At 36.6% G+C, this 17,938-nt stretch overlaps 1 protein-coding gene across 17 annotated transcripts in view; it reads right to left on the reverse strand.

Annotated features, from left to right (window-relative positions):
* The window catches only part of LOC106179095 (unconventional myosin-IXb-like), a 49,170-nt gene that overhangs the window by 7,248 nt on the left and 23,984 nt on the right, over nt 1-17,938 (reverse strand). For 7 of the 17 annotated variants that reach the window (XR_015332072.1, XM_087001872.1, XM_087001867.1 and 4 more), the window contains 19 exons: nt 17,183-17,383; nt 15,059-15,098; nt 14,795-14,899; nt 14,385-14,417; nt 12,487-12,567; nt 12,088-12,198; nt 11,558-11,680; nt 11,254-11,403; nt 10,640-11,001; nt 9,814-9,951; nt 8,908-8,956; nt 7,849-8,016; nt 6,917-7,082; nt 6,463-6,570; nt 5,010-5,099; nt 3,979-4,304; nt 3,047-3,163; nt 2,633-2,866; nt 2,312-2,417 (listed from right to left, as the gene is read on the reverse strand). Coding sequence is in view for 16 of the 17 variants with exons in the window: in XM_087001872.1 (XP_086857998.1) it covers nt 2,312-2,417; nt 2,633-2,866; nt 3,047-3,163; nt 3,979-4,304; nt 5,010-5,099; nt 6,463-6,570; nt 6,917-7,082; nt 7,849-8,016; nt 8,908-8,956; nt 9,814-9,951; nt 10,640-11,001; nt 11,254-11,403; nt 11,558-11,680; nt 12,088-12,198; nt 12,487-12,567; nt 14,385-14,417; nt 14,795-14,899; nt 15,059-15,098; nt 17,183-17,383 (2,708 nt within the window). In the remaining variant the exon portion in view is untranslated. The remainder of the gene's footprint in view (nt 1-2,311; nt 2,418-2,632; nt 2,867-3,046; nt 3,164-3,978; nt 4,305-5,009; nt 5,100-6,462; nt 6,571-6,916; nt 7,083-7,848; nt 8,017-8,907; nt 8,957-9,813; nt 9,952-10,639; nt 11,002-11,253; nt 11,404-11,557; nt 11,681-12,087; nt 12,199-12,486; nt 12,568-14,384; nt 14,418-14,794; nt 14,900-15,058; nt 15,099-17,182; nt 17,384-17,938) is intronic. The other 10 variants (XM_087001882.1, XM_087001881.1, XM_087001877.1 and 7 more) reach the window with 6 other exon arrangements.

Raw genomic sequence — 17,938 nt, forward strand, 5'->3', positions numbered from 1 at the left:
AATGATCTTACTTTGACAGTAGGTGCCCTTCTCCATCATCCACATCATTCTTTATTTCACAGTGTTGTACTGTACTAGGTAATGAAATCTAAAGATAATGATCTTACTTTGACAGTAGGTGCCCTTCTCCATCATCCACATCATTCTTTATTTCACAGTGTTGTACTGTACTAGGTAATGAAATCTAAAGATAATGATCTTACTTTGACAGTAGGTGCCCTTCTCCATCATCCACATCATTCTTTATTTCACAGTGTTGTACTGTACTAGGTAATGAAATCTAAAGATAATGATCTTACTTTGACAGTAGGTGCCCTTCTCCATCATCCACATCATTCTTTATTTCACAGTGTTGTACTGTACTAGGTAATGAAATCTAAAGATAATGATCTTACTTTGACAGTAGGTGCCCTTCTCCATCATCCACATCATTCTTTATTTCACAGTGTTGTACTGTACTAGGTAATGAAATCTAAAGATAATGATCTTACTTTGACAGTAGGTGCCCTTCTCCATCATCCACATCATTCTTTATTTCACAGTGTTGTACTGTACTAGGTAATGAAACCTAAAGATAATGATCTTACTTTGACAGTAGGTGCCCTTCTCCATCATCCACATCATTCTTTATTTCACAGTGTTGTACTGTACTAGGTAATGAAATCTAAAGATAATGATCTTACTTTGACAGTAGGTGCCCTTCTCCATCATCCACATCATTCTTTATTTCACAGTGTTGTACTGTACTAGGTAATGAAATCTAAAGATAATGATCTTACTTTGACAGTAGGTGCCCTTCTCCATCATCCATATCATTCTTTATTTCACAGTGTTGTACTGTACTAGGTAATGAAATCTAAAGATAATGATCTTACTTTGACAGTAGGTGCCCTTCTCCATCATCCACATCATTCTTTATTTCACAGTGTTGTACTGTACTAGGTAATGAAATCTAAAGATAATGATCTTACTTTGACAGTAGGTGCCCTTCTCCATCATCCACATCATTCTTTATTTCACAGTGTTGTACTGTACTAGGTAATGAAATCTAAAGATAATGATCTTACTTTGACAGTAGGTGCCCTTCTCCATCATCCACATCATTCTTTATTTCACAGTGTTGTACTGTACTAGGTAATGAAATCTAAAGATAATGATCTTACTTTGACAGTAGGTGCCCTTCTCCATCATCCACATCATTCTTTATTTCACAGTGTTGTACTGTACTAGGTAATGAAATCTAAAGATAATGATCTTACTTTGACAGTAGGTGCCCTTCTCCATCATCCACATCATTCTTTATTTCACAGTGTTGTACTGTACTAGGTAATGAAATCTAAAGATAATGATCTTACTTTGACAGTAGGTGCCCTTCTCCATCATCCACATCATTCTTTATTTCACAGTGTTGTACTGTACTAGGTAATGAAATCTAAAGATAATGATCTTACTTTGACAGTAGGTGCCCTTCTCCATCATCCACATCATTCTTTATTTCACAGTGTTGTACTGTACTAGGTAATGAAATCTAAAGATAATGAACTTACTTTGACAGTAGGTGCCCTTCTCCATCATCCACATCATTCTTTATTTCACAGTGTTGTACTGTACTAGGTAATGAAATCTAAAGATAATGATCTTACTTTGACAGTAGGTGCCCTTCTCCATCATCCACATCATTCTTTATTTCACAGTGTTGTACTGTACTAGGTAATGAAATCTAAAGATAATGATCTTACTTTGACAGTAGGTGCCCTTCTCCATCATCCACATCATTCTTTATTTCAGTGTTGTACTGTACTAGGTAATGAAATCTAAAGATAATGATCTTACTTTGACAGTAGGTGCCCTTCTCCATCATCCACATCATTCTTTATTTCAGTGTTGTACTGTACTAGGTAAAGAAATCTAAAGATAATGATCTTACTTTGACAGTAGGTGCCCTTCTCCATCATCCACATCATTCTTTATTTCACAGTGTTGTACTGTACTAGGTAATGAAATCTAAAGATAATAAACTTACTTTGACAGTAGGTGCCCTTCTCCATCATCCACATCATTCTTTATTTCACAGTGTTGTACTGTACTAGGTAAAGAAATCTAAAGATAATAAACTTACTTTGACAGTAGGTGCCCTTCTCCATCATCCACATCATTCTTTATTTCACAGTGTTGTACTGTACTAGGTAATGAAATCTAAAGATAATGATCTTACTTTGACAGTAGGTGCCCTTCTCCATCATCCACATCATTCTTTATTTCACAGTGTTGTACTGTACTAGGTAATGAAATCTAAAGATAATGATCTTACTTTGACAGTAGGTGCCCTTCTCCATCATCCACATCATTCTTCCACACACCTCACAGAATGTAGGGATGTTGAACTGAACTGTGGTGAACTTGTGACCAAGGTACTCCTGGAGACAAACAGAGAGATAGAGAGGAAACATTAAAGCTTTATTTTACTCAAGGAACCTCAAGTTACATTCCTTTGCTTAATACCTATACCTATATACTGCCAAATATTAATTCACAACATTCTTTTCTTCAAAAAGACAGAAAAACAGACTCATTTGCTAAATATTTATGAAACAAAATATTTTTGAAAAAAAAAAATTATTGCTGGACTCACAAAAACTGGATCCTTTTCTTTCCTCTTCTTCCTCCAAGGCTTCACTTCCCATTTTTCCTCCACCTTCATCTTGGGTCGCTCTTTCTGGAACTCATCAAGAAATCCTCGAAATGCATTGATGAAAATGGTGGCAGGAAACATGTTCTCATCTTGCCCCTCTTGCTTAGCACCATTGATCAAAATCTGACGGAAGTTAGACATCAACTCTTTGTACTTGACTGAAGTCTTGTCCTCCTGCAACAGACAGAAATCTCATCATTAGCTTACCATATATTTTTCAGTTACTTAATCACATTTTATGGAATAGCTGTTTTTTCAAGACATATTTTGGGCATTATACAATTTCTTAACTGAAACAGGTTTGAAAAGCTGGATTATTATAGGAATTACTATAAAACTTGTCATATTTGTTACCTGCATTTTAACAGACAAAATGCTGATGAGATTTCTGTGAAATTCACTCAAAGAATCCTTGAAGACTTTGTCTAGTACTGTGTCTCTTCTTCCACAATCTTTATTCAATTCAGCAATCTTGAAAAAAAATTAAAAATCATCAATGGACAGAAACAATAAACAGGATAAATATCTATTAAGAACAAAAATTCCTTTTTAAATGACAACCAGTATTTTTTTGTATCAAATAAGAATGTGTAAATATTCAAGAGAATGACAGGGTAAAGAGCATTTTGTCATAAACCAGTTCACCATAAAAACTACTAACCATTAGAAAGGATATCAACTGCCTTTTGACAAAAGTTGCATGCACATGAGAATTTGACCAAAATGATTTGTTTACATTGTTAAACAATAACTTGCTCATTGTCTACAAACTACTTCCTTACCTTGTTAAATAATAACTTGCTCATTGTCTACAAACTACTTCCTTACCTTGTTAAACATAAACTTGCTCATTGTCTACAAACTACTTCCTTACCTTGTTAAATAATAACTTGCTCATTGTCTACAAACTACTTCCTTACCTTGTTAAACAATAACTTGCTTATTGTCTACAAACTACTTCCTTACCTTGTTAAATAATAACTTGCTTATTGTCTACAAACTACTTCCTTACCTTGTTAAACAATAACTTGCTCATTGTCTACAAACTACTTCCTTACCTTGTTAAATAATAACTTGCTTATTGTCTACAAACTACTTCCTTACCTTGTTAAATAATAACTTGCTCATTGTCTACAAACTACTTCCTTACCTTGTTAAATAATAACTTGCTCATTGTCTACAAACTACTTCTTACCTTGTTAAATAATAACTTGCTCATTGTCTACAAACTACTTCCTTGCCTTGTTAAACATAAACTTGCTCATTGTCTACAAACTACTTCTTACCTTGTTAAACATGAACTTGCTCATTCTCTGCAGTTCTTCTACACTGTTGACAGTTAAGTCTGGAGGATATTGCCAGGCTGATGTACCAGAGACATTCCACTTCCCACTGCCACCTTTCTCCTTGTTCTCCTTCTCCTTTTCCCGCTTCCTCCTCTTGCTGTTCCTCTTCTTCTTTATTTTTCCTTCCTCGCTATGTTCTGGAAGCTCTGATGATTCATTGGAGGACCAAGCTTTCTTTGTTTTCACCCCCAGCTTGGGAGAAGATTTGGGGGACGGGGCACTGAGCTGACCACTGGGTCTGTTGGTTGGTAGTACATGGACACCCACTAAAACAATACTGAACCAGTTATTACACTGTCTATATACACAACACACACACACACTGAGCTGGCCACTGGGTCTGTTGGTTGGTAGTACATGGACACCCACTGAAACAATACTGAACCAGTTATTACACTGTCTATATACACAACACACACACACACACACAGAGTCATGCACAACAACACATAAAACACATACAGACAACACACAGATTGTTGAACTTCAATCTCATTCTAGCTATAGTTTATAGAAATATCAACCATTTGCCTACCTTGTTTACAACTGCAGTAACAACTACTAATACAATATTCCTGAATGATGGGAAGCATTTTAACATTACCATCATCTAGTTTTTTCTCAATCCACACACTTGTTATTTATCTACATTGCCATGGTGATAATCAACAATCACCAGCGCCACCTTTCTGTCAATACAAACCACTGGTATTTGCACTTGCAATTAAACACTAAGTTATTAGAACTATCAGCTGGTGACCTGGCAGGTATGAATGATTATACACATAATTTATCCTTTTCATGGAATTGTGACCATTTGACACATTGAATTTTTACTTGTTAGTTTTTTATGTTGACTGATACATTCTAGCTGTAACACTTACAGACAGAATGGTGTTAGATCAATCTAGGGATGGGAACCCAATCTTAGTTTTCTATGTTGACTGATACATTCTAGCTGTAATACTTACAGACAGAAGGGTGCGCACTCCGCCGCGATCCTGAAGTATCCTCTGGCTCCGAGAGATCACTGTCATCCTCCTTCTTGTGACTCTTCTTGCCTGGAAATGTCACATGTCAACAAATGCTATGACATCTAGAAAAACACTACAGTGAAAGAAATAAACCCTGTGAAAAGAGGCACAATACATAAAGTGTTGAAGGCTTTTACTGAATTAATATTTGTGAGTGGTATGTGAATAAGCATTTATGACACTGTGAGTAAATGGATTATATAACAAAAGAAACATTTAATGAAATAATTGGAGGGAAGTGAAGCATTTACCACTTGGAAGTTTAATAAAAAATATAAAATTTTATTGAGGAGAATGAAAATATTCACAACTTGAAAGCCAAATCAAGCAACAAAAAACAACTTAGTCAATGTAAACAAAAGCAAATCAAATAAAATTATGTTAAATATTAGGGGTGGTGCACTGGCAGCTTTTATTTCATAACAAACTCATCAAACATTCAGGTGAGGTGTACAAAGCATTACAGCTAAAACTCTACCTAATGCAAATGTAAAAATAAATGCTTAAAGTGCAAAAGCAAAGGGATTTCAGCTGGCCTCAACAATTATTTAACTTAGAAGTCACAACAAGAAGTGTTAGTTCGAATTGGTCAGAAAATAGTGCTTAATTATCACATAATGAATACTAAAACAAGGTTGACAAGTCCCCATGACATGTTTATCAAGAATGGTAAGCATTCCACTCTGGTGCTTTTTACAATAATAGCACTGTGTCAGACTAAACTATGTACTGGGTAACTTTGTCAAGAAATTCCTTAAGACACCTGTCTCCAGTCAATCTAGATACATTCACAGACAATGAGGCTATGGCTCAGAAATATCAGAGAACTTCAGGATATCCATACAATACGTCAGGAAATGGAAGTGACAGTTAATAAAAAAGACAGGAGCCTTCACATTGCATTCATTAATACATAATAAAACTGATACAACTGCTCAAAAATTTCCCGCGGAAAGAAAAACTGCATAAGATCTCAATTTTATATTTTATACCATACAAATCAAATTTGAATTCTGCTAGCCATGCATTTTTTGACTACTTGAAAAATCCTAAATCAGGCTTTGATAAATGACTATGAGAACACGAAAAACTAATGAGATTCAAAAAGAAATTTGTGTTGAAGTAGTTCCATCTTATGGATACCGAATCTTGCTACGTTTCACCTTCAATAAAAAATACAAGATTCCAAACAACAACGTAACAAGAACACAAAATGCACTGTAACTGACAGACAGACCTATTTTCAATGTCAGTATTTAAATAATCAAAAAATCATTGAAAGTATGCTACATATATCTCTAGTATGAATACTCCAATGACATGCACAGCATGTCAAGGGTCATTCCTGTATGGGAAAAGGGTATCATGCCTCTTAAAGGTTGTTACTCACAAAGGTTATAGTGACTGAAAGATTGGACTTGAGTTTTGTAATGACGCACAATTTTGAATTGGGTTCTCCTTGAGTAGGACATCACACTATCTGTGGACTCCCTGACAGCTGATACCACAGAGAAAATACCAGTAAGAATGCAGCAGTTAAGGCAAGAAAAAAATATAATCATGCCAAATCATAACCTTTTAAGCTCATTATTTTCTGAAAATTTACCATCTAATAAGAAATAAACTTCTCTTACAGAGAGAGAGAGAGAGAGAGAGAGAGAGAGAGAGAGAGAGAGAGAGAGAGAGAGAGAGAGAGAGAGAGAGAGAGAGAGAGAGAGAGAGAGAGAGAGAGAGAGAGAGAGAGAGAGAGAGAGAGAGAGAGAGAGAGAGAGAGAGAGAGAGAGAGAGAGAGAGAGAGAGAGAGAGAGAGAGAGAGAGAGAGAGAGAGAGAGAGAGAGACTTACCACCCATTATGTTGAAAATCTTGTGTTTTGCTTTTTTTAATGGACTTTTGTGTTCACTTGTTAAAGTATCACCTTCCTCTAATTTTTTCTCCAGAACCTTTTCAATGTCCCTCAGAGCAGTTGGAGACAATGGTGTGTGCTGGCTTTCCACAGATGTGAAAGTCTCCTGAGAAAACAGTCACAATAAGACTTATTACTTTACATCCACCGTACAATACACTACTGTAACACTACAATACACTTGATGGAAAACTGGTACAAATGTAATTTAACTCTGTACAAAAAAGGCTATGTTCAGTATCCACCCTTTATGTTGACCTTTTGATTTCTGGACCAATAATCTTAGATAATGCTAGCAATAAAATAATCTGAAGATAGATATTGTCACAAATAATGTTTTTGGAATCTTGATCAAGATCATGCATTGTTTATGGTCAGGGTAAGTTGCATGCAAGATGGTTTCACACCAATAATACCCATGCTTTTATGTGCAATTTGAATCAATTAAAAGAAACTGAAATCAGACAAATACAAGTTGTGCATCTTATTTATAAATATACTTCTTAAAGGCAACTCTAGTGAAAATTAACAAAAGCTCAAGAAGAAACACCTCACACGCATGTGCTAGCTTACAGGCCATTCAGATTTTTAAAGATATTTAAAGTAATAAGCTAAATCCCAGGCATTTATGTGTGCAATCAAGCAGGTTCAGACTGAATACATTTGTGTTGATATAGATAGTCTTGTTAGATAAGTTTAAGTAAGCAGGTATCATAGTTTAATTCAATGTCCAGATGGGAAATTGTTATTTTGAACTTATTAGTTCTTTAACCATAATTAAGCGGACACCATTTTCCTTGATCTGCATCAAGATGTTGTTAGTGAGGTCACCCCCACTGCAATACTGTCTCAAACCAGATTATTGGCATTACCTCTTCCTCGTCCACATCAAGCTGGTCTGTGATGGACTCCTGTTTGGCCAGTGGAGCTGAAGCCCGTTTTTCTCTACTGATGGTGATAGCTGGTAGGCGTGTTAGACCAGCTATGGAGTCAGCTGAGGATGACTTGGACAGAGGCCAACCACTGGTGGTAGGAGAGGCCTAGCAAGGGGCAAGCAAGTTACTGGACTGTTGTGGGCTGATACAAGTGCAGGGTTTCTTTACTGATCAAATGCCAATGCATACATCAAAGTCTGCTTTCTGAACTCACTGGTGTATCATTTTTTTTTTTTTATGATGGGGACTGATTGCTTAATATTTTAAGACAATCTGTACACATCACATTAATGAGAAACAGTTGACATTTATGTACTTATTATTTTCAAATTTCAAAGATTTTAAAGATTTTAGAGATCTTTTGTAAAATAAATTGTTTTATGGCTTTCGGCTCAAGGCATCAAAATTAGCAAGATATGTTGTACGCATTAACATATCCAAAAACCACTGCACTCATTTAGGTAAGATGATACATGTTTAAGCTAAACATTCACACATTTTATTTTAAAGTAATGGCAGTAAGTCTTTTGTTTTTATATTAAAAGGTTAAATCATGTTTTTATTAAATTGTTTGACAATGTTATTTATGATAACAGATGTTGTTAGAAGAAGTGTGTTTAAGAGAAGAGAAAGCACTAAGGCAAGCCATCTTGTCTAAGTCTACACTGTATAAGAAAGATGACTACTTATTGCAGCAAGCAATCTGTTCAAAGTCTACAATGTATATGAAAGACAAAGCCACTTATTGCAGCAGAGCTTACTAGGATACAGCAAAATATATATATATATATATATATATATATATATATATATTCTACAGATACAGCTATTTTCACTGATAGTTTCATGTCTAATGGTGCAAAAATATCACTAGGACTTTGCAAGTAAGCTTGTTTGCAAATGAAAACTCTGCTGAAAAATAAGTTCACTCATAAAGTATCCAAGATTCAATCCTAAATAAAAGTAGAAAGTACCACTGCCCAAGCTGACACCTACCTGATTGTCTTTGGTTTGTTCTTGATATGCTGGCTTCACCCGTCTTATCCTACAACATGAACAAAAACTCTATTAGACAAACAAACACAACTGGTCTTATCCTACAACATGAACAAAAACTCTATTAGATAAACAAACACAACTGGTCTTATCCTACAACATGAACAAAAACCCTATTAGATAAACAAACACAACTGGTCTTATCCTACAACATGAACAAAAACTCTATTAGATAAACAAACACAACTGGTCTTATCCTACAACATGAACAAAAACTCTATTAGAAAAACAAACACAACTGGTCTTATCCTACAACATGAACAAAAACTCTATTAGATAAACAAACACAACTGGTCTTATCCTACAACATGAACAAAAACCCTATTAGACAAACAAACACAACTGGTCTTATCCTACAACATGAACAAAAACTCTATTAGATAAACAAACACAATTGGTCCATGAATATATCTCAGGCTTTCTATACAATAGTTTGTAGTCCAATAATAGACACCACTAGTACACTCAGTTCATCATCAGACAACATCTACTCACATCATTCTGATGATGGCCTCCAAATTAGATGGCCATACACTGTCAAGGAGAAGAAATTTCAAGCTTGTGCTCAATAATTATTAAACTATTAAGCTAATGAAGTTTTAATTCATAAGACTTAATAAGACTTACCTGGACCCTGGACTGATAGCCTTCCTCCCCAGTGCTCCTGGATCAAATGGGATGGCAGTGGGTGAGGTGGGGGTAGAAGGAATACTCTAGATATAATATCATAGACTTACCTGGACCCTGGACTGATAGCTTTCCTCCCCAGTGCTCCTGGATCAAATGGGATGGCAGTGGGTGAGGTGGGGTGGAAGGAATACTCTAGATATAATATCATAGACTTACCTGGACCCTGGACTGATAGCTTTCCTCCCCAGTGCTCCTGGATCAAATGGGATGGCAGTGGGTGAGGTGGGGGTGGAAGGAACACTGTGGACCTCTCCTGTTGACTCAGGTTCAGAATCCTCTGGGTAACCACTGCTCCTAGAAAACATACAATAAGACAGATTCACCAACTCCAACATCAATAGACAACAACTTCTACTGTCTTAAGTGTTCTATTGATAAGCCTAACTGCTTCTCACATTATGAAATGAATTATGTAGAGATACACATGACATTCCCAAACTGTAACAAGTCAACAAAGTTGTCATATGAAGAAATGTTAATCTCCAAATTAAAGTGCACAAAACTATTTTTTTTCAAATTTTGATGCAATATTTAACAATGCCTCACAGCAGCATCCCTTCACATACATCTTTAAGAACCCACCATTCAGAAAAATTCATGAGAAGTGTTTCACAAACCAATGTTATTTGAAATGGCTCACTTCAAATAGTTGCCCTGTCAACTTGATACTGACACACTAGCATAAACAGATGGTTGCCATGATAACATGTGACACAGAGACACCAGTATAAACAGATGGTTGCCATGATGACGCGTGACATAGACACACCAGTATAAATAGATGGTTGCCATGACAACGCGTGACATAGACACACCAGTATAAAAAGATGGTTGCCATGACAACACGTGACACAGACACACCAGTATAAACAGATGATTGCCATGACAACGCGTGATACAGACACATCAGTATAAACAGATGGTTGCCATGACAACATGAGACACAGACACACCAGTATAAACAGACACCCCCCACATTTACCCTTCAGATTCCTGTCCTTGGTCAGCTTGGTCAAACTCTTTGTCCAGTTCCTCATTACTGGACCCTTTGGCACTAAGAATTCCCTCGTCACTGGTGGACGAATGCTGGTCGTGTTCATGGTGTTGTCCAAGATGGTGCCTCTGCAGTGCTCTCTCTGCCTGACGCCTTTTTTCTTCTCTAAGACCCTGAAGTGTTTTTCTTACCAAGTATCCTCTACACTTGGCTTGCAGATGTATGGTTCTTTGTTTTAAGTGGAGGTATTTCCTTCTTTCTCTTGCCATTCTGTACCATTTCTGAATGTCTCTGACAGCAAACAACTGAGCCTGCAGTTGTCTTTGAGCAATGTAACACCTAAACTGAGCCTGGAATAGCAAGCCAAAGATTTCATAACAAGAAAGGTCTTATAATTCAGGGAAATAAGGAAAGTCAACTGGAATCCGTTCTCTGATTTTCCTTATCTCTTTTTTTCCAAAGTAATATCAGTACATGACGTTTCGTAACTTTTATCTTTTCCAGAAAAATCCACCCACCTGTCTACACTGGTGCATGTACATTTGTTTGGGTAAGTAAAAGGTGTCTGAGAGTTTCACTTCATGGAAGCTCTTTCCACGTACCTGTATCCTTAAAGTGGCTTCCCTTAACCTTAGGAATGCCTTCCTCTTCAATATGGTCCTCATCCATCTCTGAATCCTCACAATTCTCTGCATCAGGGCCTGGTGGAGGGCATCATCTAGAAGAATCTTCTCAGCTTCTCTCAGAAACACCTGCACAGTTTCACACAAAAATCACTGTCATGTCCCTTCACTTGTTATGTACCACTTGTACATCAAATATCTTAGTTCTAAATGAATCTAGATTTTCACAAGTGTATGCTATACCTTTGATATTTGATAAAAATATCCAATAATGGCTGCTTACCTTGGTCTTTCCTATTTGGTAGTTCTCATGATTGATGTCTAAGGTTTCTAGAAAACAGATCACATCTGTTTTTGAGCTACAAAGTCCTCGTGGCAGCAGAAGCTTGTAGTGCTGAATGAACTCCTGCAATTTTAACATATATATTTCATTTCTGACTGAAAAAACAATCTCTAAAATAATCAAGCTGCAAGTACACATGGAAAAAGCAATGACGAGTCTGTACATAAAAAGCAGCAGTAATTGTGGAAATATGAGTCTGCACATAAAAAGCATTTCTTGTGTATGTATTTACCTCAAATGTGAGTGTATATAAAAGCAGCACTTATTGTGCAAATGTGAGTCTGTACATAAAAAGCAGGTGTAATTGTGTATATATTTACCTCAAATGTGAGTCTGTACATAAAAAGCAGCAGTAATTGTGTATGTATTCACCTAAAATGTACATAAATAGCTGTAGTAATTGTGTATGTATTCACCTCAAATGTGAGTCTGTACATAAAAAGCAGCAGTAATTGTGCATATATATTCACCTCAAATGTGAGTCTGTAGTTATAGCCAGATTGGCGGATCATCACTGTGGCCAGCATTCCAGTGTATCGCAGTTGACGCAGGATGATGTCATCATCAAATTCACATGGTGCCTGGGAAAAAAACTCACAAATCAGCTTAAGCCAACATTCCTAGTCTTCACTAAATGCTTTTGTCTCTACAGCAAGATACAGAATAAAAATAAAAATTCAATTTAACACAGACCCTTATATAATTGTATCCTTGCCTTTTCCCTACAATTATTTTATTGAAAACACTAGTTAAAACCTTATCAAATTCTTGAAAATGTTTTGTCCCCAAGATTTGTAACCTTTTTCTTAATTAGTTTACATTATCCTAATGCATTCTCTCTTTTGTCAGTTTATAAGTGGCAGACTTACTTTGTTTGAGTTTGACTTAATACATCTGATAAAGAATGGATTGGCTTGGCTTAGGGTGGCCATTAATTGAGACAGGGAGATCTGAAAGGGGAAAAAATGACTGGTTAAATGTGTTTATTTTCCAAACCTCCCTGCAACAGATAAAAAGTTATGCAAGGTTTATTATACAGAAAAAATAAATACTTCCAATAACTAACCAGGTTTATGGTACACAATTTAGTACTTGGTTTGTGTCAGTTGTAAAAATGTGAATTCTTCTCCTCAAGGCGGCAATTAAATCCCCTAACTAATATTTTTTTTGATATTACTTTCTCTCTAATATCTTATCTTAATGTACAAGGCCCTTGAATTTTAAACTAGAAATGTAACATCAATTTTTATGTTTTAAAGTAATGCAACTATACGACTCAAAATACTGGGAATAAACTGTGCATTACTGGTGCCATTAGATTATTACACCTTAGCAACAGCAGTACAATACATGCATGCAATATGATAAACATATTTTATCCATGTGATATCCTGAACATGCATGCATTTCAGCACGCACGCACACATACACACACACAAATAAAATAAGAGTCCATTCTCTCTTCCCGAACAGTCCTAACTCCCTTCCCAAACAGTCCATTCTTTCTTCCCAAACGGTCCAAACTCCCTTCCCAAACAGTCCATTTTCTCTTCCCAAAGAGTCCAAACTCCCTTCCCAAACAGTCCATTCTCTCTTCCCAAACAGTCCATTCTCTCTTCCCAAACAGTTTATTCTCTCTTCCCAAACAGTCCATTCTCTCTTCCCAAACTGTCCATTCTCCCTTCCCAAACAGTCCATTCTCTCTTCCCAAACAGTCCAAACTCCCTTCCCAAACAGTTCATTCTCTCTTCCCAAACAGTCCAAACTCCCTTCCCAAACAGTCCATTCTCCCTTCCCAAACAGTCCATTCTCTCTTCCCAAACAGTCCATTCTCCCTTCCCAAACAGTCCATTCTCCCTTCCCAAACAGTTCATTCTCTCTTCCCAAACAGTCCATTCTCTCTTCCCAAACAGTCCAAACTCCCTTCCCAAACAGTCCATTCTCTCTTCCCAAACAGTTCATTCTCTCTTCCCAAACAGTCCATTCTCCCTTCCTAAACAGTCCATTCTCTCTTCCCAAACAGTTCATTCTCCCTTCCCAAGCAGTTCATTCTCCCTTCCCAAGCAGTTCATTCTCTCTTCCCAAATAGTCCATTCTCCCTTCCCAAACAGTCCATTCTCACTTCCCAAACAGTCCATTCCCTCTTCCCAAACAGTTCATTCTCCCCTCCCAAATAGCCCATTCTCCCTTCCCAAACAGTCCAAACTCTCTTTCCAAACAGTCCATTCCCTCTTCCCAAACAGTCCAAACTCCCTTCCCAAATAGCCCATTCTCTCTTCCCAAACAGTCCATCCTCTCTTCAAAAGCACTGACATCAAGCAAATGAAGAAAGAGAAGCCAGGTTGGAAAGGTTGACTGGAACAGGAGAATGAGGAGTTTACATGAAGCAAAATCAGTATTTCGGCATTTTTCATGTCTCCAGATGTACTAAAATAGAATGAGTTTAATGTTACTGCTTTGAAATTGAAAGCTACATGTCAAGATGAGGCTCATCAAACAATATAAAATAATAAATATATATATATATGTATAACTTCTGCCAGTGGATCAAGGTCATGAGAGTGGTAGATAAGGAGAATATACAGCTTTATAAAATTATTCCACATTTTGGGTTAGGTTCACGTTTGAAAGCACTTTCAAAAAGTCCCCTTAAACTTTCAGTTTGAAAGAAAAGAATGTTTCTGATGAACAGCATCCTTTACACAACTATCAGTGTAGTATTTTATGCAGGGACAATTTGGAAAGCTGTCACAGTTAGTAGTATTACCGCCAATCCAACAGAGCTGTGAGCATTGTAGATCTAGAAGAACAGGACCTGGGCATTACAACAGCAACACTTCTAGAGGCTATAGCTTGATCACATTTTCTACTTATATCTCTACTTAATTTGTTTTGTTAAATTAAACTACTTTTAGAGATACCTTAGGCAATGTTGTATATATCAGTATTCTACTTGGTTAGTGATATTCAATCCTCATCTCTAAGGATACCATCAATAACACTCCAGAAACTACCCAATAAAATGTTTTTGCAACAACTATCAAGCTATACAAAATACAACAAGCCTCATTTCTTGGGACCAAAGGAGTTACCTTGATAGGCTGAACAGAGAAAATTCATAAAACCATATAGAAATATGTATCTGTATACAGCTGTGATCACCATAAGCAGCCTTACCTGGAACTGGGCACTGACACTGGGGGGTTGTTTCTTAGAGCCACCTCTGCTAGACAGCATACTGCGACCAGCCACGGTTTTCATGGACTTCAGATCTCGAAATCCCTTCATTAGGCCAAAAATAAAAGATATATTTATAATATTTCAAAAATACAACTCTTTTTTTTTTTCTCATAGATTCATGCGAACCACATAGATATGCACCTATGTCCCAAAGTATTATTATTACTTTAAATAGAACTTAGATAATTTGACAATACTTACCTTGGTAGTTTTTACCTTTGGTTTGAAAGACTTGTTTTTCCTACAGAGAAGAAGAAAAGTGTAAGATATGATATGATACATGCAGTTTTCAATTTCTGCTTTATGAATGCAGTGACCATGTTTTATTACACGAGCAAACCAAAATGCTGTTGACATGTAAAATTAACATATAACATTGCTTGATTATTTTTATAATGACTTTATTATTATCCGAATGGCTGTGGGAATACTTGTCTGCCTGTGTTTCACACTGGAGGAAATAAAGAGGTCTTTAGCAATTTGAAGCCAGAAAAAATCTGCTGCTGAAGTGAAAGCTGCCAGAAGCTTTGTTTGCTTGGATGATTTCACACACACAGATATAATTATCATAGAAATAGATCTCTAGTCAGAACAAGGCAGAAAATCTGAAGCTTTGCCCAATAATTAATAATCAACAGGAAGATCCATATCTTAATTTGTGAAATTGGCCAATATTTTTGTCCATCATATCTTTCTTCCTTCATCATTTAAAAATTATCATAAATTAATATCTACATAAGCATATGAAGACCACCATTACTAAAAGAACATACCCAGTAGACAGCCCCTCCCCCACCCTCCATCCACTTCACAGTCCATGCAGGAAATAGCCAGCCCCATGCTTTACACTGCTCTGGTTACAACACACAACAAACTATTACCAACTGATGACCAGAAATACATTCACTTTCAGTAAGTGTCAAACACTGTCACCCATCCTGCTGACACATGCTCCTGTATGTCTAGTGAAGGAATCATTCCCAATGAAACTATTGTTCTACTTAGATCGATCCAACTCTGTGTGGACTCTGAGTGCACTCATACTAACAGATTAACACACCTCCTCATATCCAGCATATATTAACAGATTAACACACCTCCTCATATCCAGCATATATTAACAGATTAACACACCTCCTCATATCCAGCATATATTAACAGATTAACACACCTCCTCATATCCAGCATATACTAACAGATTAACACACCTCCTCATATCCAGCATATATTAACAGATTAACACACCTCCTCATATCCAGCATATATTAACAGATTAACACACCTCCTCATATCCAGCATATATTAACAGATTAACACACCTCCTCATATCCAGCATATACTAACAGATTAACACACCTCCTCATATCCAGCATATATTAACAGATTAACACACCTCCTCATATCCAGCATATATTAACAGATTAACACACCTCCTCATATCCAGCATATATTAACAGATTAACACACCTCCTCATATCCAGCATATATTAACAGATTAACACACCTCCTCATATCCAGCATATACTAACAGATTAACACACCTCCTCATATCCAGCATATATTAACAGATTAACACACCTCCTCATATCCAGCATATACTAACAGATTAACACACCTCCTCATATCCAGCATATATTAACAGATTAAGGGCGTATTCCCATAGATTTTAGATCAATCTATCCCTGTGAGGAGTCTCTCTAGATTACTGTCAGATAATCTGGCTTAAATGTCCGTCCCGCCTACTACAAGCTGTAAGGAGGTAATTAACTTTTGTGCCCGCGCGGCTGACAGCTATTTAGCGTGAACCCCCAGGGAGTTAGGTCGATCTAATTTGGATTGATCTAATCTCTGGGAATGGGGTCTAACACACCTCCTCATATCCAGCATATATAAAATTTGTATTATCACCACCTTTTATGTATTCTACTCAATGCCAGGAGGAAGCGTGTTTATTAGTCTATCTGACTGCATTCAGCAAGAGTCCCCGCCAAGTAGGATCAGTCTATGTAAAATGTTCTTTTCACAGGAAATGAGCCCTACCTATGTCTATACATCTACTACTGTGCACTGTTGTCAACTTGGCTTCTTAATGTACCACAGATCTCTTCAACCTCTGAGAATTTTACTAAACCATGGTCTGCATCACCACAGTATGTCCCCATGTCTGTCATAAATTACCACAACAGAGTTTGAAGAGAAATGTCTTTTCTTTTGAAAATACTGATACCTGTATATATTGGTGCACTATCTACAAACAGCTGTGGTACATCTCAAAGCCTCTGTGTATAAGTCCCCCCCCCTCCCCCTTCTGTCTCTACCACCTACATGAGTACTCTAGCTGCTTTACGCATGGCTTTGGAGTTGTTGGTATAGATGTAACTGTGACGTGCTCTTTGCTGGTCCTCCTCTACCACCTCCTCTATCTTCTCCTCCATACTGGGGAGATCCAAGCCCCCCAGCCGCTCATGCAGTTGCCCCACAGCAGGATCAAGTGTTTGGGATGCAATTAAAGAGGAACGCGGTAAACTACAAGAAGACAAATGGATACACTCCAAGCTTGGACATCTCTCACAGTTGAAGATAAAAAAATAATATAAAAAAGTAATAATAATAATAAAGACATCAAAATGCTCTAAAACTGAAGCATGCTATTACTCGACCAGAGAAAATGCTGACTGGGATTCAAAGGGAATTTTACAATCCTCTCACCATTAACTGACTATGTTACTACATTTGTGTTTCAAGGTTTTCTTTCAGAATTATATAAGTAGTATTGCCAAGTGATAGCCAAACAATGATATCCCCAAACACAAGTTAATTGAATGTTATTTGGAGGTTTTCTGCCTGTTATAAGTTAAAACTCTACCAATCTACTGACTACAATTTTATCCTGGGGACTATTTTATTAGAAAATTATTCAAAGTTCATCATGCAGCCTAACACATATTAGACATTTAACAGTTATAAGTTCTTTTTCTTTTGTTATTTCTTTGAAGTCATTTATTTTATAAAATATACTTTACAATATAGACAGATAAATTTTAAATTGGTCATAACAATAGTGCACTTATCTAATTGGAT

This window comes from Lingula anatina, chromosome 1 (assembly GCF_051362555.1).
Source record: "Lingula anatina isolate TDL-2025a chromosome 1, LinAna3.0, whole genome shotgun sequence".
NCBI classification, from domain to species: Eukaryota; Metazoa; Brachiopoda; class Lingulata; order Lingulida; family Lingulidae; genus Lingula; species Lingula anatina.